The sequence below is a fragment of the Lagenorhynchus albirostris genome, chromosome 7 (assembly GCF_949774975.1).
Source record: "Lagenorhynchus albirostris chromosome 7, mLagAlb1.1, whole genome shotgun sequence".
NCBI lineage: Eukaryota > Metazoa > Chordata > Mammalia > Artiodactyla > Delphinidae > Lagenorhynchus > Lagenorhynchus albirostris.
In genome coordinates, this window is record NC_083101.1 from 110,407,773 (window position 1) to 110,435,484 (window position 27,712).

The window sequence follows — 27,712 nt, forward strand, 5'->3', positions numbered from 1 at the left end:
AGTATATATTTCTGGATTGTCTATGTATGACTAATGGAGTTGTCTTACGGCTCTAGGGCAATACTCTCAACTCTGAGGGAACTTAGAATGAACTTGGGAGTTAAAAAAAAATGTCACTGAGAGCATCCTATTCCTAGATACTCTAAATTGATTGATCTGAGTAAGGGCCTGGGGACCGCTGTTCCTTGAAAGGTTCCCTAGGTAACTCTGATGCACTCACAGGATTGAGAGGCCACTGTGCTACAGAAGAATAATTTCTATAACTTGTGTTTTATAAATATTACCAGAGCAAAATTATCCTCCGTAAGGCTCAAGATCATCTCGGCCTATCTGGTGACTGGAGATTGGATCCTAAGTTCCCTATTTTGTAGTCACCAGATTCATTCCTTAAGAACAGGAATAATCTGGAGGGGCCAGAAGAGAAGCAGAAATTGTTAAGAACCAGGCAGTCAGACCTGTTCGAAGATATAAAGGCCCAGGATAGTACGGACCTAATAAGAGAATGAACAGAACAAAACGGGAGGCTAACGAGTTAACCTGAAAACTATCAACAAAGATCTTTTGCAAATTCCATCAAAATTAGAATGCTTTTACGTTGTAATCAAGTGATTATGGCACAATTATTCCAGGATTTTACTTCAGTTAAACTCATCTATGAAATACTAGTAACTTCTTCTCCGTGTGGAATTTTTCCTTAATAAAATACAAGGCTAGCTACTTTTATTACAGACTAACAAAGTCCTGTTTATGTTCTAGTAGACATGTTACACTGGCAGTAACATTTACGTTGAAGATAAAATTTACCTCAATCTCATATTTTATCTAACAGCTAAAAGCATACTCTATATTATAAAAGAGATTCTTTATTAGAATATAAATACATATGCACACATATATACATATATATGTATGTATATATACATATATATAAAACATTACGCTATGGTTACATATTAAGAGAATTATAAGAGATCTTCAGAATTTCATAGCTCTGTAATATTAAAGTATTTTTACATGAATATATAGTATAAGTTTTGGGGTGTCCATTTTATTCTTAACATTTACAGTATTTTATAATATAAAAGTCTTTTTCATTATCTCTTTTTGACAGCAAGATATAATGAATGTTAATATATGAATTCTAATTTCCAACTAGATAAATGAAAACACAAAAGCATAAAAGGCAGGCATTCTTAATAAGTGAGTAGTTTTCCCTGGCTAGTTTATCTATACTAGCACTTAATGAGAAACTTAAATGAAAGGAATACGTTCTTTCTACCTTCTAACTGGTTTAGCAATTTGATTCACCAATCAACCTAGCTCACCCAATAGCAGATGCAGAAATAGAATTTAGTAAATGTTTATAAAGATTTCAGAAAATAAGCAAAGTTTTTATGTACTAGAATTTAAATAATTAATTTCATTAGTATATCTATGCAGCTCAACCAGTGCATAGAGGGAAAAGACAGTTTTAAATACATACATAAGAGAAAAAGAAAGACTAAAGATCAATTGTATAAGATTTCAACTTAAAAAGCTATACGAGAACATCAGATTAAACCCTAAAAAGGTGGGAGAAATAGTAAAGCTCAGAAATTAATAAAATAGAAAGAATAAATAAGAGTGAAGGGAAAAAAAAACAAAGTCAGAAGGTGTATATTTGAAAAGATGAAAAATTTATATCCCTCATAGCATTAGTGATAAAAAGAGAAAGAAGGTCCAAAATACCACAATAAAAAAATGAAAAGATATTATTATGAATAAAGGCATAAAAACATACTATGAATATAATGGGAACAATTCTATACTAATAAATTTGAAGATATAAATTAAGTAATGCAAAAGGTCACCCATCAAAGCCAATTCAAGAAGAAACAGAAAATCTGAACAGTTCCATGTATATTAAAGAAATTAATTATATTATATAAAATCTTTTTTAAAATCCAACAAACAAAATAACCTACTCCACGCCCACATGACTCCATCAGTGAATTCATCCAAACATACAAGGAAAATAATCAGTCTTATACAGACATACAGATAGCCAACAGTCAGATGAAAAGATGCTCAACATCATTATTTATCAGAGAAAAATGCAAATCAAAACTGCAATGACATAGTACCTTATACTGTTCAGAATGGCCATCATCAAAAAGTCTAGAACAATAAATGCTGGAAAGGGTGTGGAGAAAAGGGAACCCTCCTACAGTGTTGGTGGGAATGTAAATTGGCACAGCCACTATGGAGAACAGTATGGAGGTTCCTTAAAAAACTAAAAATAGAGCTACCATATGATCGAGCAATCCCACTCCTGGGCATATATCCAGAAAAGGTGAAAACTAATTCAAAAAGTTACATTCGCCCCAATTTTCATAGCAGCACTATTTACAATAGCCAAGACATGAAATCAACCTAAATGTCCATCAACAGATGAATGGATAAAGAAGATGTGGTGTATATATATATATATATATATATATATATATAAAATGGAATATTACTCAGCCATTAAATAGAATGAAATGTTGCCATCTGCAGCAACATTGATGGACTTAGAGATTACCACACTTAGTGAAGTAAGTCAGACAGAGAAAGACAGATACATATCACTTATATGTGGAATCTAAAAAATAATACAAATTAATCCATATACGAAACAGAAACAGATGCACAGACAAAGAAACCAAGCTTATCGTTACCAAAGGGGAAAGGGGGTGGGGGAGTTGAGTTAGGAGGTTGGGAATACCATACACACACTGCTATACATAAAATACATAAGCAACAAGGACCTGCTGTAGAGCACAGGGAACTACATTTGATAACGTGTAATAACTTATAATGGAAAATAATCTGAAAAAAATTACATAATTCAGTCTTATACAAACATATAGAGTCGACATAGGGTAAACACTGCCCAATTTATTTCATGAAACTAAGGTAATTTGGACCCCAATTCTTGAGAATAGCATTACACAAATATGGAATTATAGACTAATTACTAGGAACATTCTCCCACATATCCTAAATAAACTATTAGTAAATCAAACCCAGTAATACTAGGTTAATTCCAAGAATGCAAGATTAGTATAATATTAAAAAATTAATCAGTCTAATTTATCACGATAACAGAAAAAAAATTAAAATAATCACATGATCTCAATAGATACAGAGAAGGCATTTGACAGAATGCAACATCTATTTACCAAAAATGATTTTACCATGTTAGTAATAGAAACAAACTTTAGTTTTATGATAAATGGTATCTAAAAGTAAAATCATATTGAATAGTGCAATACTGAAACACAATTTTTTAAAATTAGTAATGATACCAGGATGTTTACTATACTACTATACTATGACTATCAAAATTGTAAAACTGTACTGGATCCTAGTCTTTACATACATGTGTGTAAATTTTAACATATATTTATTTATTTATATATATTCATTTAAAACAGCATCAAGAGCTTCAAATACTTAGGAATGCATATAATAAAATATATATAATAACTTTATTCATAAACTTTACTCAGAGTAATATTGGGGGACTTCCCTGGTGGCGCAGTGGTTAAGAATCTGCCTGCCAATGCAGGGGACACGGGTTTGAGCCCTGGTCCCGGAAGATCCCACATGCCGCGGAGCAACTAAGCCCGTGCACCACAACTACTGAGCCTGCACTCTAGAGCCTGTGAGCCACAACTACTGAGACCGTGTGGCACAACTACTGAAGCCTGTGCACCCAGAGCCCGTGCTCTACAACAACAGAAGCCACCGCAATGAGAAGCCCGTGCACTGCAACGAAGAGTAGCCCCCCCGCTCACCGCAACTGGAGAAGGCCCCCGCGCAGCAATTAAGACCCAACACAGCCAAAAATCATTAAATTAATTAATGAAAAAATTACTGGGAAGAATGAAATAAGACCTATATTAATAAATGTAGATAAATGCATGTTTATATACTAAAATCCAAATATTGTAAAATTAATATACGCTTTCAGTTTAACCCCCACCATTGTTGCTTTTATTCCCTTTTTTCTTTGCAAGTTGACAAGTTGATTCCTAAATTTATATGAGACGGTGACAGATAAGAACACTAAGTCCATGATAAAGAAGAACAAAATGAAAGACACACACAGACATCAAAACTGATTTAGTGCTCCTGCAATTAAAATAGTACAATATTGACCCAGGGACTAACAACAGACCATTGAAATAAAAACAGATCCACATATATTAAGTCACCTGATTTATGACTGAGGTGTTATTCAATATATTGGAGAAAAAAGGGTCTTTTCAATAAAAAAGTTTCTAGACCTATATATATATGTGTATGAATGTGCATGTGTGTGTGTGTGTATAAAATAAAAAGGTATTTCTTCCTGTCTCATATCACAAACAAAAATCAATTCCAGAAAGCTCATATTTACCTGAATGTAAATATTAAAATAATAAAAATAACATAGGACATTTTTTAATGACTTGGGTAGACAAAGATTTCTTAAACAAAACACAAAAGCACTAATCATTATAATCACTTATATCACTTATAACAAGATGACATTTACGATGGTAACAAAAAATAAGCTAAAAAGGAGAAATTTAGCATGAGTTAAATTAAGTTGTGTGAAATCTTTATGGTGAATATAATACATTTTTATTCAAAGAAAACTTTAAAATTCTAAACAGAGATATACCATGTTAAAGAGACATATTTGTGAATGCACAAGTATCTTATCACCTTAAATATAAACCAATGAAATCAATGCACTCCCAAAAAACTTCAACAGAATCTAAGGGTACTTTGACAAACTGTTCATATTTTTAAATTTATTTTTACATAAGCATAAGACCAAGGATAACCAATAAAATTTTCAATTAGAAGACCCAAGTATAAGGATTTGCTCTATTAAACACCAGACTTATTTAAAAACCTATGTAATTAAGATTTCACTGGTCTAGCATACACAAGTAGGCCAAAAAAAAAAAAAAAAGATAAAAAGATGATCTACAAATATAGAGGAGCATAACGTACAATACAGTTAGCACCAATCATCACAGATAATAAAACAATTAGTCAATTAATGGTATTAGGACAATTAACATCCTTTTACAAAGAAATGAAATAAAATAAGACACATCAGTTATGCAAAAACAAACTGCTCATTTCATAGATATGGAAAGTGAGATTTAGGTTAGTAAGCAGTTGACCAAGTAAGGAAGTACAGAATTTCTAAGCTCAGGCCCTCTTCTCCAAAGCCCTTGTATTATAAATTGCATTACATAAAAATATTAGTAGGTAGTGAGAACCACAAAAGAAGATTGAAAAAGGTGACTTTATTAAAATGAAAAAATAAAAAAACTCTTGTGTGTGATACAAAACAAAGTATTTAAAATAAAAATTCAATGAACTGAATAAAATGTAACCAAAAAAAGTAAACACTGCAAACAAACAATACTGAAAAAAATAAAGAAAAAAGATATGAAATGGAAACTGTTACATATTTATTTACTTAGACTAGCCATACATAAAGTAAAACTATAAATATACATAAAGGAACATCTGATACAAACTTAGGATAATGGTGAAAGATTCTGGAAAGAGAGGGGCATTCACATAAGGAATGTACATGGCAGGGGCTGAGGATTTCTTCAGTTTTATTTGTTCTGTATTATTTCCAAAGATGAGAATAGGTACATTATATTTCCATATCTTTTTACTGTCTTAAGTTCTTCTTAAGGAATAATCAATTATAAAAACAAATATTGGGCTTCCCTGGTGGCGCAGTGGTTGAGAGTCCGCCTGCCGCTGCAGGGGACATGGGTTCGTGCCCCGGTCCGGGAAGATCCCACATGCCGCGGAGCGGCTGGGCCCGTGAGCCATGGCCGCTGAGCCTGCGCGTTCAGAGCCTGTGCTCCACAACGGGAGAGGCCACAACAGTGAGAGGCCCGCGTACCACAAACAAAACAAAACAAAACAAAACAAAACAAAAAAACAAATATTTTGATTGGCTCTTAAGCAAGTATTTAACTGTCATTATTGCCCCAGAGTTCATAAGCTTGGTTCTGTGTTGGTGAATACTGGACAGTGCAGACTCTGAAGGAATAGTGAGCTGTTTCCAGAAAGATGGGATGTAAAATTAGAAGAAATAATCAGCTATTCTCACACAATTAAAAATATATATTTCCATCAAGCACTTTTCTGAAGTCAGAGTACAACCCAGATTAATGTAGAACTGATACTAAGCTCACTATCTCAGTGCCCACCCCTCCAAGGCAATACTAGAAGAGAAAAGGTGTCAAGGAAGGAAATCCTATTCCTATTAGTTTTATTATTTTGTCACACTACCTGGATAAATGGTAAATCACCTTACCATTCTCTTCAGCTCCAAATATTACATAATTAAAATGAATATGTAGAAATCACAGTTAATATTCCTCCCCCTCCTCCTATCAACTGATTGCACGTTATATTACAAGAACTTTTTTCCAGAAATTTTTATTCCAGAAATTTTTTCATCTTTCTTTAAACAAACCAATATGTTTATTATTCTATTAACTACTGTTATTTTAAAATGAGAAGACTAACGATAAAGTTGATAAGTTGTCTTTAACATGACAAGATATGTCATGAAATGTACTTAACCATTAGCAAGTAACTATAGACATATACTGGTAACAATGTAGAAAACGAATTTATTATTTATTGATTAATTCAACATAATTATTTTCTATTTTCTCAATATGTCACAGCACATAATTAGAGACTGTCAATAGCTTTAAAAAGTAATTCTGTATCCATAAATAATAAAATACAATATAAAGATCTATGCCACTACAGGTATCAAATGTATGTTACATACTGTGAACTAAGTTGCCAGTCTACATAACTAATATATTTTACAGCTAATCCATATTATTAAACCAGAGGTATAAACTATTGTTAAGCTTTAAGACCTAAATAAAAATGTAAAATAATCTAGCATATAACACATGTTAAATATTAAAGAGTAAAAGAGATCCATCGCATGACATATGCAAAGACGGACCCATGCATACACTCATGTAACCACACAAACGACCTAGTTGAACTTAGACAGATGTTTTCTATTTTTCTACAGTATTTTGCATATTTTTAAAAGTAGAACACTGTATCCGATTCTTGCAGTAACAGAAGTAGAAAACCAAGGAAAATTAAACAGAAAATGCGCTCAATGACCTCACAAATCCATTCAAATTTACTCCTAACCTCTAAATAATGTATTAGCCCAAAATTTTTTTTTCCAACATCTGAACACAGAGTGAAAATGCTGAGAGGAACATGCAGAATGTTCTTTAAGTGGTAAATCTAGGTGTTGCCTTTAGTTTTATGACTCTCATTCTCCTTGTTAACTGTGATACAAACATTGCAGCTAAGTGGCTAAGTGTCCTCTCTACAAGGTTCTTCAACTGAAATAACTCTACACTCTGTGGCGAAAACAAAACAAACCACCAACCATAAAGCACTCCCTCCTACTTTCACCAATTTTTCTATATAGGCACCAGCCTGGATCTTTTATCTAAATGCGTCTGACCGATGTCTCTAGTTCTTTACCCCCTAGCCTGTGGCAGTAACAGAGGGGACCACTTGTCATGACCTTCTAGGGACAGACCTTTAAAGGGCATATCTGCACTTTCCAGCACTAGTATATCCTCCCTCTTCCTCAAATCTGCTAACCATCACATATTGTAAGTGTGTATAAAATGTAACATCTATCAACCACTCTATATTGTACGGAATGTAAGAGAAAACCTTACAGTACTTCATTATGTTGTTTCCCTGTAAAAGAACTATTTGGAGAGTTTACCAGGATTGGTGCCCTAAATTACCAAGCCAATCAACCTCAGCTTCCAGTGTGACATTCCCAAAGGACGGAAGTATTAGGAACACCTTTGCAAAGCAGTGCTGTTATATGGAACACTTCATGAGTCTCAGGAAACTTAAGACTGGAATTCAACCCAGGCTTGCCTGGTCATTCACAGTGTTGTTTTGGCTAACATGTTTGCTTAGTTTCCTCATCTGACTTATGAGAAGTTAGACAAGATTATTTTACTTATCCTGAAACGGCAATCAACCCCATTTGGCCGATGGGAAAACAATATTTGGTTTAAAATAATTACACGCAAAATCACAGAATTCCCTGAAATTGAACATTAATTTTTTGTACTAGAGCATCTGCTTACAAACTGGGTCCCAAGCTTTATCCTAAAGCCAGGAAATATGAAGCCTTGGCTGGAAAAAAAAAGTTAATTTAATAAATGAATGAAGTCTTTTTTGGATATTTCAGTTCAAGCAGCTTCTTAATTCATGACAAGAGCATGAAAACATGCATGCAAAGTGTCATGAAAAGGAGATCACACTGCATGTTTGCTCAGCATTTTCAAACAGTTGAAATAATTCTGCTACAGCATTGTGTTTTTAGAGGATAAGGAACAGCATGGGTTAGAGAACCACGGTCATTTACGGGAAAAATAAAACAAAATGTGTAAGCATGTTCTAAAACAATTCCCATAGTTGAATGTATTTATTTTAATAGGCTAGACCGCATGTTTACTGAGTAGGTCAAAGTCTGTGTTATTATAAATCCAGACAAAGGCTAACTTAGCAACAGAGTCATCTGATGCTCTGTTATAACGTGGACAGTATTGTTAGCAAATGCTGGAGTTGAAGAGCAGAAAAAAACACTCCTGCTTACCATTGTATAGAAACACATTTTATGTAACATTCAAACTATGACACTATGCTTAAACAACAGAAACACACCGTGCAAGTGAAATATGTAGAAACCACTATCAGAAAAGAAAGTGATCAAAATTTCAGAATCGTTAAGATTTTAACCACGTATTCAGGTGGTTTATGGCGGAAGAGAATTATTTTTCTTCTCTAGCTTCAGTCTGTTCTTAATATTATCGGTGTCTACAAATCGTGGCGAAATGCAGTGCCTATTTAACAACTTAATGAAAATTGGACTAGGATACTTGAAAATTCGGAGAATCCATCTACAGAGAGCATTAATTATTGCCAATAAATATTTTTAATAAATGGAACACAAATGTATGGAAAATGTCAGTCACCAGTCTATAGCCATTCACTGTGCATCCATTGTATGGTGTGATAAACAAGGTATACTGTACTTCACATTCAGGCAAAAAGGAAAGCTATTTCTACTATCTCCCCCTAGATTTCATAGATGATTTTTGTGCACTTACCTACTGCTAACCCCACTTAGCATGCCACTAACTAGGTCATGTGGAACAGGGCACAGGGGACAGTCACCAAAATCAGATTTGGAACATCTCGCACTATTTTATATTGATTAAAGTGAGCATTTAAGGGAAACCCTACAAACTGAAAAGTAGTCCCCAGATGTGTAATTCTGGGTATTTGGATTGAAATGAGGATAAGTGACCTTAAGCATTTCGCTTTGTCGATGGTAGGACTGCATGTTGATGTTTGTCTGGAAATATATACATATTAGCTGCAAATATTCACCACCAGCTAGCAGAAAAACCCACTTACCCTTTATGCTTTAACTTTGCAACTCTTTCACCCGGGCCCATTGTAAAAAAGAAAAAAATCATTCTTATTCATTATTCCTAAGTGATATTTTTGTTAGTCATAGCTCTATTTTTAATTTAATTTTTATTTTATATTGGAGTATAGTTGATTTACAATGTTGTATTAGTTTCAGGTGTACAGCAAAGTGATTCATACGCAAACCCAATAAACCAGAGAACAAAATGACGTTTGCTAAAGCAAGAAACAAAATTATTATTCAATACTTTCTTGCAGTGCACTCACATATCTATCAATGCTGACAATGGACAAAATTCATACATGCCTATGACATATATGAAAATACATATATATACGTAGATGCATAAATATTCAGTGCCACACATACTGGAAGGAAAACACTAACTAAAACTAGTCATGGGTAAAAAAATTAAAAGGAGACACAAGCCAATAAGAAATGAAATAAATTGATTTATAAGATCTATATGTTAATAGGGAGTATCCTTCCCATCTTCCAGACTAGTTTGCAAAAAATAATAAAACGAATGAGAAAATGCTGACAAACATATTAGAAGCTTCCAATTTTTTTTAAACATCTTTACTGGAGTATAATTGCTTTACAATGGTGTGTTAGTTTCTGCTTTATAACAAAGTGAATCAGTTATACATATACATATGTTCCCATTATCTCTTTCCTCTTGCATCTCCCTCCCTACCACCCTCCCTATCCCAGCCCTCTAGGTGGTCACACAGCACCGAGCTGATCTCCCTGTGCTATGCGGCTGTTTCCCACTAGCTATCTATTTTACGTTTGGTAGTGTATATATTTTAAAACAAATATCCGAAGCAAATATTTGATTGCTGTACCGAGATTAAAATATTTTAAAATGTATTCTTTAAAGAAATTTTCATCAGAATTTATATATTGCATCAGTAAAATGAAAACCTTTTCATGTGAAAATAATCACAAAAATTAGCATTTGTATATATCTACATGAAAGATACTGATGAATCAACCAGAGTAAGTATATTTCCATTAGATCACTGACAAAGACAGAATGTATCTCAAATAAACGAAAGTATGTAACTGGAGAAACTCAGAGAAACCATGTAAAATTACATGAGGAGTTGTAAACAGGAAAAAAAATCTTTGGTGTTCCGTTCTGACAAGGTGCTTAAAAAATGTATACACATATTTTCTCATAATTAACACAATACCCACGGACATGATTTTGTTAGGTGACAGCACCTAGAAAGTTCTGTTTTAGCATCTAAATATTATGACACAAGTCAATGTGTCATAATACGTGAGAGCACGTATGATTTTTCTCCAATTATAAGAACATTTTCAATGACATTTTGACTTACAAATGTCATTGAATGGATAACATTAAGAGAAAAGACCTCATTTAAACAACTCCTTCTAATGTATTTCTGCACATCTTTTTAAAACTGAATACAGTCAATAAACCTCCTTGTGTTGAAAATCATTTTCATACACTATTGAGATGAACACAAAAGCAACTGAAATGAAAGCAGGTCAAAGTGAGGTGACTTGTCGATAGAAATGTCAGAATAAAAAGTGCCAAAATCAAAGCTGACCATAATACTAGTACAAACAAGAGGAGCTATAACGAATGCGCTTGAAGTAACGTAGCATTGTGAAAAACGCTGTGGGGCCATCTCATCAAACACAATGCTACTTAATTACCAGAACAGTAAGAGATTTTTCCCCAAGACACTGTATTAAATCTGCTTCTACCAAATAAAGCTTGTCATATCTTCTCTAGTTCTTACAATGTTTTCCTAATCTCTTTCATAAGTTTTACCCTTGAATGTTCGCCCTTTCTCTCCCGGCTTCAACATCCCTGACGCACAACTGCTCATTAAAATAAACACAGGTAAATTGAGGTAGACTTTTTTCAAAAGGAGGGGAGCTGTTCAAACGAAGGCCTGCACTTGAGAATCAAACTAACAGACATCTTGAGGTCTGAAACACTGAAATTAAAATAACCCCCTTGAAGTACATCAATCTGTACTTCCAAAATCACTTCTTTCAATGGAGTGTGCTGCTCTGTACTCCCTTGAAGGTTGTATTAATGAACTCAACTACAGGCTTTTTTTATTAATTAGTAAAGTTTTAAAAATAAGCCTTTCCTAAATTGCCACAGTAGTTATTAATGTAAGAGTTATACTACTGGTGGTGTTTACATAATTAGGGAAAAAGTAGATTCAGTTATTATATTTTGTTCTTTACCTTCTCATTGCCTTGTCCAAAGGTGACTATCTTTTTTTCACTAAGGTTATTGGTGTCACACATATGTCCTATACTCAGATTGTTATATGATGAAATCTCATTGTGATTTTCAGAATCAGTCAAGTGTTGACATCATAGCACATTTAGTCAGGGTGAGATTGACAGAACAAAAACATGTAACTGGAACCTTAATTCATGAGTATGACATAGCTTACTTCCTTATATTCATAAACCTAACATGTTATTTAGACATACATATTGAGTTGTGCATACTGTAATCTTTTTGTACATCTATAGCTGAGCTCAAATAAGTTCAGTACACAGACAACAACTCATGTCTATCACTCTTCGTTCTTTCAAGAAATATTTGTTGAGGGCCTAATTTGTGGGCAGGTCATGCCAGGCTCTGGAATTAAACAGTGGAACATGAAAAGCAACTCCTCACTGTATTAGATTCCTGGGATTGTGGTACAAATTACCACAAACTGAGTGGCTTAAAACAAGAGAAATATATTCTCTCACAGTTTTGGAGGCCAGAAACCCAAAACAACGTGTGGACAGGGCTGCACCAGGTCTGGGGGCTCTAGGAGAGAATCTTCCCTTGCCTCTTTCAGCTTCTAGGGCTGCCGGGGGTCCTCAGCGTCCGTGGCTCGGGGGCCCAGCCCTCCAATCCCTGTCTCCTTCTCCCTGCATCTCCCTCTTCTGTGTTCCCTTCTGTCCATCAAATCTCCCCTGTGTGTCTCTTATAAGGACACTTGTCACTGGGTTTAGGGCCCAGCAGGATCATACAGAATGATGTTCACATCTAAAGGTCCTTAAATTAATTACATCTGCAAAGGTCCTTTTTCCAGCTACGGTAACGTTCCCAGGTTTGATGGATCAGTATATGGACATACCTTTAGGGGGGCACCATTTGACCTACTACTAAGTTTAAACACTTACTGATTAATGACAGATAAACTACCTAAACAGGTAGTTAATATACCAACTACGTTCCATCAAAAACATGGGAAAAAGACATTTTTTCTTAGGAAACATTTAGGAAAGCTACTTAACCCAAGATGGGAGATGAGAAAATGTTTCCCAGGGAGAGCGTGAAGAAAAGTAGAAACTACCCAAGCAAGACTGAAGATGAAATCTATGCAAATTCCTAGAGGAAAAAAAACCCATGATATTCTCAGAAACGTAAAAAAGTTCAAAGTGGTTGGCGTTTAGGGAATTGGCAGTGAGCAGTCCGGTTCCTTAAGAATTTAAAATGGTAAAGACATATTTAAGAATTTGAATTTTAAAGGCATCAATGAATAGATGTACAGATCACAGTGGCCTGTTGGGTTAAGCGCTGGCTTCCCCGAGGGTGGATCAGAGAGAGGCCCAGGCTGGAGGTGGGAGGACCAAGTGAAGGGTCCCCTACAGAAATCCAGTGAAGTGTTTATGTCCAACCACGGTGGAGACAATGAGGATAGAGAGATTCGGATGAACTCGAGAGAGATATTTCCTGAAGAATTGCTAGTGCTTAGCAAATAATTGAATTTGAGAGTCGAGATAATGAAGGTCCCAATTATAACAAGTACCTAGATGGATGACGGTGAACTTCATTTAGACAAGAGACACAGGAGGAGAACAGGTGTAGGGAGTGGAAGGAAACAGGAATTTCATTTCAGACACTGAAAGTTTACAATACCTGTTTCTAGATTTCAGATTGATGTGTGGACAATATGCTCAAAGGGAAATTTGGATTATACGTCACGATGTAGGTATTATCACCTGAAATAGGATAACGGGAATGATGAGGGTCTGATTGAGTTGCCCTCCCTCCTAGGGCAAGTCCCAAACAAGAAGTAATTGTAGAGACCCTGAGGAATAGGATATTTTCAGGAGTCTGTTCAGGACTCTGGTGGATGTGTTTGTGTAGGGGCGATGGTTGGGATGGGCAGCGGGGAGAGAACTGAAACAGGCATTTGCACGGTGAAGTGACATTACTCGTGAAGAATCACTCTGTGCTTTTCTGTTCAGCCTTCTTTTTCGTTTTCCAACGATGCTTTTCCCAACCTATTCTCTGCTCAAGTCTCCCAACCCACCACCTCTTCTCCTCAGATGAAGATGATTGTTTCAAGTAAGAGAGAGTGTTTAAATTCTCTCAAGTAATAGGACTAGTGAGAAGTACTTTTGGAATTAACTACCAAGAGGCTTCTGGTGACACTGGTGAAGGCAGTTAGCGTACGATAGAGGAGGTGGACCCAGCCTGAGGTGTGTAGAAGCAGGAGAAAGTCAGAAGTCGGAGGCATCAAGTTTGATTATTAAGAGGAGAGGGCTTCCCTGGTGGCGCAGTGGTTAAGAATCCAGTGGTTAAGAATCAATGCAGGGGACACAGGTTCGAGCCCTGGTCCGGGAAGATCCCACATGCCGGGGAGCAACTAAGCCCGTGCGCCACAACTACTGAGCCTGCACTCTAGAGCCCGCGAGCCACAACTACTGAGGCCGCATGCCACAACTACTGAAGCCCACGCACCTAGAGCCCGTGCTCCGCAACGAAGAGTAGCCCCCCCCCCCACAACTAGAGAAAGCCCGTGTGCAGCAAGGAAGACCCAACACAGCCAAAAAAAAAATACATAAAAGAGAAGGAGAAAAATAGGGCAGTAGCTCTAGGGTTGTGTGGCCCTGAGGGGTATTTCCTTTGCTTTATTTTAGAAACCTGAGCAGTATTGATGTGAAGGATGGATCAAAGAGGAAAAGGCTGAAAACAAATGAATGAGAAGAAAAAAGTCAATACGTGAAACTGCTAGGAAAAAAAGTTGTGATCTATAATCTGGATAGAAGTTCCACATTTATCCTAAAGCATGTTGCGTGGTGACAGGAGGCATGGAGACAACTGGGAAATAACGCAGGTACTTTTTCTGATTTTACGGCATGAAGTCTTGTTTCTCTCAATATGAACATTCTATGCTTTCAGTGAAGAATGAGCCCAGGCTGTCTGCTGAGCATAAGACAGGTGGAGGCCTGGGAGATCTAGGAGAGAAGAGGAAGCGGGGGGGGGGGGGGGGGGGGGGGGGGGGCAGCTTTGGAAAACAGGGAAGAGAGCTAAACAGGAAGGCAGAGATCGATTCTTTCCTGGTAGTTTTGGCTTCATTGTGCCAGTCTGTACTTTGAACTGACAGAAGGTCACTTCCCGTGGGGTGACACAACTAGGCGATACTTACTTTCTGATTACATAGTTTGGAAGAAGGTGGCGGCCGCCAGTATTACAAACAAAACAATAGCAACAAAGAACAAACAGCAGAAGCCTCGAGCTAAAACAAACGTTTCTCACAACTTTCAAAACTTGGAAATGCAATTAGGCTCAACAGAATCTTTTTTTATGATGCAAAAGACTCAAGTTTTTTGTTGTTGTTTTTTTTTAAGTGTTTCAAGGCTTCCATCCATTCATAGGGTTGAGAATTGATCAAATCCATCCCTGCATGAAATGTTTCTTTAAGGAAAACTTCAAAGGGAAAAGGGGAGGTAAGAAGGGTCTGAGCGGGAATAAGGAGAGGAGGGGGGTAAGGTGAGAGATTGGCTTGTATTTCTACGCTTTCTTGAATAAGATCCCCTTGGCGTCCCCGGTGTTTATCTTTCCATCCATATTTCATATATTAGAACTCAAGATCTTCACCTAGAAATGCTGAGGATTTTGCAGAGCATGTAATTTCCTTCAGCTCGTGGAAGAAAAGTTGAAAGTTTCTAAGGAAGTGAAGTGGAGACATAGTCCTGTTACATAGTTGTTAATCTGACACCCTCTGTTAAACTAAACTAAGAAATGATAAAATTCCCTCCACTGTGGAATTAGAGCATTTTTATTTCCCCTCACCTCCCAGTTTTATACAGTTGGCAATTACTGTGTTTCCAGGCAGTTCCTTCCCTGAAGCACTGGAAGAGGGATTAAGGCGACACTTCATTCCTCAAGTGACTATTCTGCTCTAGTCTGTAGCAGCCTCACTCTTGGTTTTGCCAATTCTACATTACTGTTGGAAGCAACCAGAAAATAACCTTTAAATTCCATTTACCCTCGAAGACCTTCTTAGATAATCCTCTTTGGAAGCTTCGGCTGATTTAATGATACATTTTATAAAATAATTTTTATCCCTTGAGGGCAGAGTATTTACTGAGAAATCAACACCATGTGGAGAGAAAGGCACGAAAAACCTGGGGGCAAGGTCCTCACAAGAGCACTGGTGTCAATGGATATGGCAGGAAGAACTAAGTTCCCTGATGAAACCTAGTTTGCTCCTGACATGTAGGGCTGTATGAGACCTTGGTTCAAATTAGGAAAACTTTCAAAGTAAGAGCTGTATTATTTCTGTATGGGCTACTGAGAGTAAAAAACTGAAAGAGAAAGAAGTTAAAGGTGCTTCAAATATTTTTTGTAAATGCAAAAGTATTTATATCCTCATGATGGCTCTATGAAAGAGATGGTGTAGGGACGTACTTTTCCTTTTCATCCAACCTCAGTTCTCTAGATTCTAACAGGTAATAATAGCTAACTCTTTAAAATAGCTTGCTATTTCAAAACGAGAAATGCACCCCAATGTTCATAGCAGCATTATTTACAGTAGCCAAGATATGGAAGCAACTTAAGTGTCCATGGACAGATGAGCGGATAAAGAAGATATGCTGCATATACACAATGGAATATTACTCAGCCATAAAAAGAAGAATGAAATAATGCCATTTGCAGTAACATGGATGGAACTGGAGGGCATTATGCTAAGTGAAATAAGTCAGACAGAGAAAGACCAATACTGTATGATATCACTTACATGTGGAATCTAAAAACAACAAACTAGTGATTATAACAAAAAAGAAGCAGACTCACAGATACAGAGAACAAACTAGTGGTTACCAGTGGGGACAGGGAAGGGGGGAGGGGCAATATAGGGGGAGGGGAGTACAAGGTACAAACTATTATGTATAAAATAAGTTACAAGGATATATTGTACAATAGGGGGAATATAACTTTAAAAATTGTGAATCACTATATTCTACAGCTGTAAGGTACATAATTGTACATCAACTTCAATTAAAAAAACAAAATAAATTTTAAAAAATAGCTTGCTATGTGCAATCCAGTTTTCCAAGCATTTTATGCATATTAACTTATTTAACCCTCACATCAACTGAATCAAGTGAGAAATGTTTTTACACCCATTTTAGAAACAGGAACTCTAAGACTCAGAGAAGAGAAATAACTTGCTCAAGGTCAAACAGGTAGCAAGTAATAGAACTGGAACTAAAACTAGGCAGCCTGGCTCTAACGTCCGTGCCCTTAACTACTGTGCCTGTTTCCTTTCACAGTTGAGTTAATATATAATTTCTTGTGTTGCTGTGGTCTAGGATATTTCCAATGTAGTTGCATAATATGGGACATTATACATAGTCCAACATTTTGTATTGGCAGAATAAACACTGTATGATCTTGATAAATTTTTAAGAAATCACTTTGCATTTAAAAATAGGATAGCAATTTTACATATTTCATGTTTGTTGTGACTAGTTAAGAACAGCTTAACGTGGTATCTTATACATGGTAAGAACTCACTGTTATATAACTTTATTATTAATATAGTATCTTTTACTATTTTATTCTTATTGCTTGTATCATAATCATTTTATTACTTTTATTATTTTTAAACTATTTTGAAATTCTCGGCAACTGAAGACTATTATCTCCTTATCCTTATAATAAATACCGCCACCCCATCCCACCATCTACCCTATTATAAACTTAATGCCTTGCTTTTCTCCTTTACTCTGTGTATCTGCTCATTATCTGCATTGATTTTGACAAGTACATTGTTGTCTTATTGGTCAGGTGGCTGCATGGTTTTTCGGCATCCTCATTCAATATTACAGTCTTCAGTTGTTATTATAGGAATACATATATAATTTGAATTATAGATATATCAGCTAGATAGATAAGATATAGTTTCCCATTTTACGGAACATTTCACAAATGTTTAATTACCTCTACAGATTAGTAAGACAACCGCATAGGGAAATTCTGAGACCTCCCTGCCAAGAGGCTCTCAAACTATTAAAAGCACAGGCTCTGAATTGACCATTTAGCTCATGACAAGCTTTCCTGCATCTCTCCTGCTTGTCTGCACCACCTGCATCCTCTTCAGTGGCCAGTTCCTCACTCTCTCTCTGCACCAGCCTTCCTCTCGCTGTCAACCAGGACCCCACATTCAGCCCTTTAATGTCAACGTCGATCCCACCGATAACTCTTATCGATTAGTCTTTCCATGTAATCTTTTACGATTTTGTTTAGTCCTCTACTACTCTGTGTAACTACCATCCCGAGAGTACAAGTAACTACCAAACCCAATGACCTTTTCAGAGTCCTCACTTGCCATAAACTATGTAGCTGTTAACACAGATCATTATCTTCTCTTTTTATGGACCCAGAGGACATGGACTCAAATTTTGTCTTTGCACCTTACTTAACTGTGAATCGGGGTTCTATAGAAGCACCTGTCTCAATGAATCACTGGAGGATTAAATCAGTACAGAAAACCCTTAGGGCCCGACATAAATATCACACAAGAACATGTTTTCTCTACCTCTTCTAAACTCTAAATAATTAGAATATCTATTTCTTAAAAAAATAATTTAATCCATCCCTATATTATAGGTGTTGTACATGCCTTCTCTTAACTAATAAATCGTAAGCTCATTGAAAACAGATTTCTCTCTTCATCACTCATTTGCCTCAGGGGCTACACAGTATCCTGCACATACCAAATAAACATCTATTTTATCAATAATGGACAGGCAGATCGATAGTGGTGTACTTTAGAAGTTTTATTATATCTTTATTAGATGTACACAATATTAAGTTTATTTACTACCTTCTATGGATATTCTAAAAACTGAAAAAAATGGTAGTAATACTATTTGCTAAGCTTCCCTCAACTGAGCATTTATTATGAACCAATTTGCATATATTAATCCAATTTGTTCCCTCTGCTACCCTTTAGGAGGTTCTATCTGTGTCAACATATGAGGAACTGTTGTTCAAAGATGTAAACTGTCTTGCCCAAGAGGATGTATTTTGGAAAGTGGTGAGACCAGCATAAGAACTTGAAGTATCTGACTTTCCCTCAGCCTAACCCCAACCTTGTCTAATTTTCATAACAAGACAGGGCTCAACCCTGTAGGAATGAAGACCTGCAGGAGTTAGATCACTTTCTTCCTTTTCTAAAAGCCCAGCACACACACAGAAAATGCTCCTGTGTACTGCTTGTTTCTTTGTTTCATGAATATCAATTGTATCTCTCTAATTCACTAGTGAGAAAATTAAGAATGGGTACAACACCATATGCTTTTTCTGTATCCCCCTAACTCTACTGAAGGAAACAGTTACCCTATAAAGAGCTTCCTAGTTACTGAAGTAGTTAACAATTGTTCCCACTCAGCTTTTTAATTTTTGTCTTCACAATTATTCAGTGCCTCTGATAACCAAGACTTAAACAACAAAAGTTTAAGTTCTCAGACTCTGACTTGTAATTAATGTAGGGGAAAAATGCCTATATGTGAGCCATGGACTTTATTTGTTATAGCAAGTCAGGGTGGTCACTACAAAGAAACATCGCAGTGTTTTTCCTCTTTTATTAAAAGCCTCAATTTTAGAAAAATGTTCAATACAATATACCAAAAAAATCAGGTTTTTTGCAATAAATGATTATATGTAAAATAAAATTAACAACTTGTCCTTAAATACTGGACCAAAAAATTATGGGGAAAAAAAAAGCCCTTTTACTTTCTAGACCCTATTTATTTGTTTCTTCAACAGTCCTCTCCGCCAGATTTAACATCCCATGGCAAGTCCTGTACCACATTCATTGCTCTGCTGGGCTGCCTTGACATTGCCTTGCAAAGAGAAACCATCTGTAAATATTTATTAAGCAAACACTAATTACCTTGCTAAAGGCAATGATTGCTTATAAACACTTATACTATGTATAACAATGATCTACATTCATTAACCCTTATTATATGCTGTCCAAGATACAAAGCATTTAATCCTCACCATAAATAACAACACGAGAATGGTATCATCAGATCCATCTGACTTAGAGAAAACTGACCTGAGGAAGACCCATGACTCGCTAAATGTCCCAAAGTGCTACATGCTGGAACCAGCCTAATTACTAAAAGAGAACGAGACAATATGGAAATTCTGCTATTTCTCCTCAAATTAAGTTCAAGTGGATTTCTTGCTGGGTAGACATACCACATTTAAGGAAAAAGAAAAAAAAAAAAAACTCACTCAAACCTGAGTGGGAGTCCTGACAATTTGGTCCTTTTATTACAAGAAGTCCCCTACATGCAAACAAGTTCCGCTCTGAGAGTGCGTTCGTGAAGTCCAACGTAGGTACAACAAAGTTAGCCTAGGTACCCAACTGGTACAATCGGCTATATAGTACTGTCCTGTAATAGGTTTATAATACTTTTCACACAAATAATACTTTAAAAACAAGCAAAAAATAAAATATTTTTAATCTTACAGTACAGTCCCTTGAAAAGTACAGTGGTCCAATACAACAGCTGGCATCCAGGGGCTGGCATCGAGGGAACAGGCAAGAAATAAAGATACTGTACTACTGCACTCTATACAGTCCTGTATGGTAAAGTACACAAAAGCACAACCACTTGTACAGGATGCGCGCACGTGACAAGGTACACCAGGCACGTGAGCTAACTCACGTGACGGGACATGCAAGTGCACGCTCGTATCTTTGAAAGTTTGAACTGGAAGGTTCATTATGTAGGGAACTTACTGTATAATAAAAAAGATCAAAATGACTGATAATAAAATCTCCTGACTGTGGCTTTCTAGACTTCAAGTACTGAAGTAACATTCCATTGAGGATTTGGGAACTTTAAGTAAATTCGAAATGAACCTCTTCTGCTCTCACTGAGGCACACCGTTCCCTGTAACAGAGAGATGGTAGCCACCACCCCGGCCTCTGGCAGCCACAACTTCCTTGATAATATCACTGGATAACAATAAATTGCACTATTTATAATCTGTGCAACTCTCACAGGCTAAATCCTTATTGTGATTTTCACACTTCTAGAGACACATGCACTTGTCTTTCTCTCTCTCCATACTTTCCTAGAATTAAATTAATAACATTTAAATGAGCTTCAAACTCAGCTGATGAAAAGTTGTTTTGCAGAGTCAAAGCAATGGAAAAAGCAAGAAGTTACAAAAGTACAAAAAAAAAATTGTAGAAAGTGAAACAGTTGGGTGGATTTATTTTTTCTTCATAAGTGAGACCATGTGTGTGGATGCATGTACATGTATATGTGTGTTGCTAAATAAGTATGTGAAATGAATACATTTAATTGGAGAATACTGCCAATCTGGCCCATATTTTTTCCCACTAAACTGGAAGTAGAAAAGTAGAAGAAAACATTGATGTGATTTACCTTAAACCCTAGGTATATCTTTATTTCTTCACCCTCTTTCTGGCCACCATGTTGGAGTTGGTAGTAACAGACATTAACATATTAGTTGGGGATGGTGGGGTTCCTCACCAAATGTTTCTTGACATTTCTGGATGCCCTGCCCCTTCTTTTCAACTTTAAATAAAACCAGTATAGATATTTTTGTGCCTGTCTAAATACATATTCTCAGCGGCACGAACGTGTCTTATTTGTTCTTTTTGGTTATCTATTCAAGCATCACCACTACATTTTGAGCTAATTCAGGAATAGTTAGCTCTGTGGGGTGACGGACAGAGGTCCTAAGAGAGCAAGTACCTCATTTATGAGTCTGTCTTCACCTTTGTTATGGTCTCCAGAACGTCCTATTTCTTTGCACATTTGCACCTTTGACTCTATAACAGCACTTTTGTAAACACATATGTAAAAATGAAGGAAGGAGAAGAATAACGTGATCACGTCTGGTGGTTTTAAGAATCTGAAGTATCGCCTCATCATAAGCAAGCCAAGCAAATGAGAATGAGAGGCTGCTGGACCAAACACCTCCTGACCTGAGGATACACGCCACTTACACCAAGAGTTATCTGAACTCTTTTCCTCTCTTTCAGATTATCCTGGGTGCACCTTAGCTGACTTTCATCTGTATAGAATGTTCCAAGGAGAGATGCCATTGCAAACTTCCTTACAGGTTGTCATGGCGACTCCTGACAAAACTTCCACACACAAAACTCAATTATCTTCTCTACACACTAAAACAGCGAACTTTCTCACCCTTCTGCCTATATATTCCACCCTTGATTTGGTTTCTCTTATAGAAAAATAAAATGTAAAGGAGGTTAATTGATTCAGCACAGCTTGTTCAGAAATGAACAGAGAGGAGAAAAAAAAAAAAACTATCTCATTTTTTAACAGACTGTGAACATAAGATACTGTTCCATGCTGCCTCCCACGGGGCAAGGTGGTGAACTAATCATGTCCAGACCCACTAGGTCACAGCCAATAATTAAGGCACTTGGTATGGGGGTCTGGGTGTTGCAATCCTGGAGTGTGTCAAGACGGATTTTCCATAAATTCAAGAAAAGGTCCTCCAGCACCCTAATTTAAAATCTATATCTTAGCTAATTAAGAAGAGTATGGCTCAAACCAATGCATCACTTCACACCTAGTGTGTTGACAATGTACCACCACCCTGAGTGCAAGAGGAGTGAAAACCTTACTTTTTCTTTTTTTTTTTTTTTTCCTGTTTTTAGCTCTTCCAATATCTAAGATGTTTGCTGGAGAAGAAACACAGACACCCTTGCAGCCTTATGGTCAGGGTGACAAAGAAAAGCACGACAAGGTTTGCATAAACTTGGCTCCAAATATCTGACATCTTCGCATCACAAGATAAGTTTAAAATGCCACAGAAAACAGTTCTTGCCAAAAAGATGAATTCTCCCTCTCCCAAGTGTGGTGTTGATGGATGTTGGAAAAGTTGGACAAAGATGCTGAGGAGTCTCAGGAAAGTTTTGTTTTGTTTTGTTTTTTAAATAATGGAGGTTGAGCCCCACATGGTCAAGTACAGTTCACTTGTGGATCTGATTAAAAGCAAAATATTACATCACAGTATTTTCCACAGCCAAGATGTGATCTCAGGACTTACCATGCAAGCTTGATTAGCCCTGTTTTATAAAGAGAAATTCTGAAGGACAAAGAAATAAGAAGGTTCTACAATTTAAAAGTGACTTGGGTGTCTAGTGTTGTCTTTTGGTTTATTTCATATGGTAAAAAAATCCAAGCCAAACACAAGCTTCTAAAATCATTCTGAACAATTCTGAAAACATGTAATTTAAAGTTCTGGGATTTCGATCCTTGTTTTTATTTCAAAAATTGCAAAACCCTCTTCATATTCTGAATATTCTTGAATTATTATTCTCGCACTCGTATTGAGAATTGAGCTGCATCTCAACTTAGTTGCTGAACTACTTTACAGCTGCTTTAAAAAAAAATGATCTCTTTAATGTATGTATTTAAGAAAAGATTGTGTTTTGGGGTCCTTTTTATTTACCTGTACTTGCATAAATGATTACAAAGAGAGGTATAATAATGCTGGATGCAGTAGTTTTGCTCTAAAATATTGCTTTGCTCTAACATCATCCTACGGCACAGCTTAATTAAGATCTAAATATGTAACTTCAATTCAATTGCAGCTGAAACCAGAGAAGAGCAGCAATTCAAAGTCTGAAAGAATGAAATTAGGAATTACTATACAATAACTATACAGGGGTCATTTCAGCTAAATATCAAATTCATTATCAACAGATGATGTTTAATACATGTATATATTTCTAAAACACATAAAGGAGGTACCTAAATCATCCCAATAACAACAAAAAAGCAACAAATATAACTCAACTGAAAATAACATGACAATTATGATTGATAATTTAATAACATCTCAACAGGAACTCTACAATATTTTATAAAATCATAATTTTTATAAATTTTTCATAGAAATCTTAAAATTCTTAAGAGCTTAATATTTCCTTCTGCAACTTGATTCCAATCGTGCAGAGTCCAAACCATAAAATTAGCCTCTTAATTATTCCATTATTATAACTATTTTTTTGCTCCTCATTGGTTGTGTGAGGGGGAAAAAACAAGCCTTTTAGGTGAACAATTTAGGGGTTTTTATTTCATATTTTTCCTGCATCACAGATGGGGCAAATATTTTAATATCATGGGAATTATTACACATATTACTTTTAGTGGGAAAGTACTATAAATACAAATGATTAACTTGTAATAGTATAGAAGACCTGAGAAAATATGTGTGAAATACTAAACATCATGACAGTTAATACACAGTGTCTATCCATGTTTGTTTTCTCTTTTACCTCCCTTTAATTTATCTCAGAATATACTAAAACCGTTTATACTGAGTAGTAGACACACAAACTATTAGTGATGTGCTCTGATAAGATACAAGTGAAGGGGATTTTTAAAGTATTAGCCATTCCATTATGTTGAATTTCCATGAAGTATTTTCCTGCAAGCCACTGTACATTAAACTGTTTAAAACAGTGAAGGTTTCCCACTCCTGGGACCACACTTAGAACCAGGACTGCCCTGTCCCACAGAATGGCTGCAAAACCAGACTCTTCCTCCGGCACGTGACTGGTTTTGACTCCTTCAGTGCTGACCACTGCCAATGATAAGCACGTTATCCCCTCCCATAGCATTTTACAACTTGGTGATAATATATAGTAAAAGATGGTTTTTGAAGGACAGTTAGCAATTAACCATGAAAACGTCTTTTTAAAAGAAAGTACTAAATTTAAATAACACATTACCCGATAGTCAAGTTATATGCTTCAATTGAAAACTTATGTATTTAGCTGACTTACTAACTTTGAAATGTAGACACATTAGCAAAATACTACATCACAATATTAAGCATGCTTAATTCCTCATTGCAAGTCACATTTTACTTGGTCAAGTGCATATATATACATATATATATATATACATATATACACACACACACACACACACACACACATATATATGCAGATATATATATATATATGACTTAACTTACTATCCAATACCTGTATAATGATGTCAACATATCCTAATTTTCTTTCCAATTAGATTTAATAATAGAATAAAACCAATGAAATCTTATCTTTTCCTGTTTTACAATGAATTCTATCTTTCAGTAAGTGATTTCTACCTTTTCAACTTTATTTTGTATCTGTAAGAAAGTATTAGTTTTAAAATCATTATTTAGGCTAAAAAATACTGAAGTATGCAACTAACATTCATTTTACGGCACATACTGCCTTTTGTTTATTCTTGGTTTTAAAACTGCTACCTAGGACTCTCAAGCTGGAATGTCACAAAATCCCCATCAATCTCAGGTATTCACTCTTCAAGGTATGAAACTTTGAGAAACAGCCCCTTCTCTTGCTGCTCCATTCCTTTCACACCCACTGATTTTTCACCTGATATTAAATATCATTTGTACCACAAAAGAATCAGAAACAAGAAAACTCTTTTAGAGATTATAATAACAAGCCAGAGAGTTGGTTTGCCACACTTTATTTTTTTTTATGCCATTGAACAAACAGATTTCTCATTAAGGGTAAAAATCAATAGAGCTGGTGGGAAAGTTGTAAATATCTCATTAATAAGATTAATGAGTGTTTTATGTTAGCTATCCCAGCAAATAATCCAGATGGCTACTGTTAATTGAATTAGCAAAATTCAAGGGAAAATCATTTTGTTTTTGTCATTTTATCAATATTGGAATGGAAATCTTAATAATAGTAATTTTAATAATTAACTACTAATGTTAACAAAATCTCACTTTCTCTTAAGGGTTGGAGAAATAAATGATCTATATAGGGGAAAAAAGTTTCACATCCAAAGTATCCACCTTCGTTTTTTTTTATTGGAATGACAGAATATACTTCAAATCAAAGTTATACCCCTATTAGAAAGGATGACAGAAGTCAACAATGAAATGAAAACATGTCAGCGCTTCCCCTCAGAATTCCAATCCTGAGAAATTCCACTTTATTAAGTATAAGAGCGAATATTTAATTCCCATAAATAAATATCCCTGTCGTCCACAACTGGGCTACCTAAACGCCTTCTGTGTGCGAAAGGTACATAGTGTACATGGGTGATGACCCTTGAAATTAAGAACATTAATATTCCGAGGTGATGTACAGGACCAGCTAAAGAAGTGTTACATCCATATCATGAGGAAGGCTTCAGTCTGTTGTTAAAAGTTTAATCGCAGAAGCTAGTTTATTAGTAAACAAGGAATTCAACAATATTGAATCTCATCAACATTTTGTGAAGGATATTTTGCTTTATTGTTAAGAATGATAGTTATTTTGATCCATGCTAAGATATGATGAGCGATGCACGCACTAAGGGACTGCATATTATGTGTGTGTGTGTGTGTGTGTGTGTGTGTGTATCCACTACGTGGTGTTTTGGACATGAAGGTAAGCGTTTAGCAACAAACTTATCGCCAGACTGCGAAACTGAGCGACCTCCTTAGTAACTGCCTGAAGACCTCCCCACCGCACCTTAACAACAGCGAAGGAGAAAGAGACTTTACGTTTCCACAGGGCAAAAAGCTGTTGCTAAGCAAAAATTACAACCAAAAATATAGAAAACTGTAACTTGGTTTTTGAGAACCCCTTTACAAGTTTCACGATTTAACTGGCCCAATTCACTTTAATACAGACACGCAAACTCAGTGAGAAGCAAACACAATTCCCTGAGACTGAACTTGTACCAAGCCCTCTCCCACATCCCACAAATAAGCACGGTTAGTTACTTTTCATGCACCTCAAGCCAAAAATCAACCTAAAGATCAACGGTGAGAGGTTATGTCTTCCTCTTGGCCTCTCATCCTTCTTTTCTAGTTTATTTGGCATTTCTCCCATGTCATTGATCGCGACCTTAAAACGGCTACTTGCTTAAACCCCAAAGTGTCTGGAGTCCTGTAACATCAGCTCTGCAAAGACTTGGGAGTGAACCCAAGGATGCCGCACACCTGCTAGCTGTGGCCGCGGCTGCAACCTCATCAGCCTCACCAGCCTCACCAGCCTCCTGGGATCTTTCCCAGGTAAGCGCGGCACTTACCTGCTGCTCTCCGGGCTCCGTCGATTTCACCAGGTGCTTATCCTTGTACAGCGACCAGAGACCGATACTGGGCAGGAAAATTACAGCCACCATGAATAACAAAGTCATCTGCAGAAATCTCTTCTGTTTCCTCTTCATCGCAAATGATCACACAGAAGAAAAGTTAAAGGAGATGGTACCCTGACCGCCTCTTGTGTTTAAAGCCAAAGTCCTTTCCTCTCCCCTGAGAAGCACCAGAAACTGAGGAGAAGCTAAAAACTTTTGCTGTGTGCTCAGCACCAAGGTGCACGATTCAGAGGGAGTTGGGCGTCTGCAGAAGCAACGCAGAGTTACTTTCCCCCCAGAAAACTATGACGAAGGCATCATCTATTGGCTCAGAAGTAAATGACTTGACTGGGGAAATCATTCAGCCTATCGACCTCCCACTAAAAGAGCAACGGAGTAAATATGATCGTTTCAGAGACTAATCGTAAGTTATGAAAAGGTCAATAGCATGCCGGATACGAAGAAAACGGGGGTTTGGAGGGCTGGGCTGGCGAGGAACGGGTGAGCAGGAGATCTGCGTGGGAAGCGGCTCAGCCCGAGCAAGTGGCAGGAAGAAAATGGTCCGCTCTTGACACTGAACATCACCTTTTCCGTCTTCCCTGGACGTCTCCTCCTGCGCTCCCCCTGGGATAACCCACCTGAACTCAAGTTCAAGTCCCTCCGCGGCCAGCGCGCTGGCGGGCTCCCGGGGGTCCGGGCGGGGAAGTGGGGTCCGGGGCAGAAGTG

General features: G+C 36.5%; 1 protein-coding gene across 1 annotated transcript in view; it reads right to left on the reverse strand.

Annotated features, from left to right (window-relative positions):
- The window catches only part of GALNTL6 (polypeptide N-acetylgalactosaminyltransferase like 6), a 1,149,397-nt gene extending 1,122,318 nt beyond the window's left edge, over positions 1 to 27,079 (reverse strand). The window contains exon 1 of the mRNA XM_060155818.1: positions 26,942 to 27,079. Coding sequence (XP_060011801.1) covers positions 26,942 to 27,079 — 138 coding nt within the window. The remainder of the gene's footprint in view (positions 1 to 26,941) is intronic.
- Between the last annotated feature and the right edge of the window lie 633 nt (positions 27,080 to 27,712).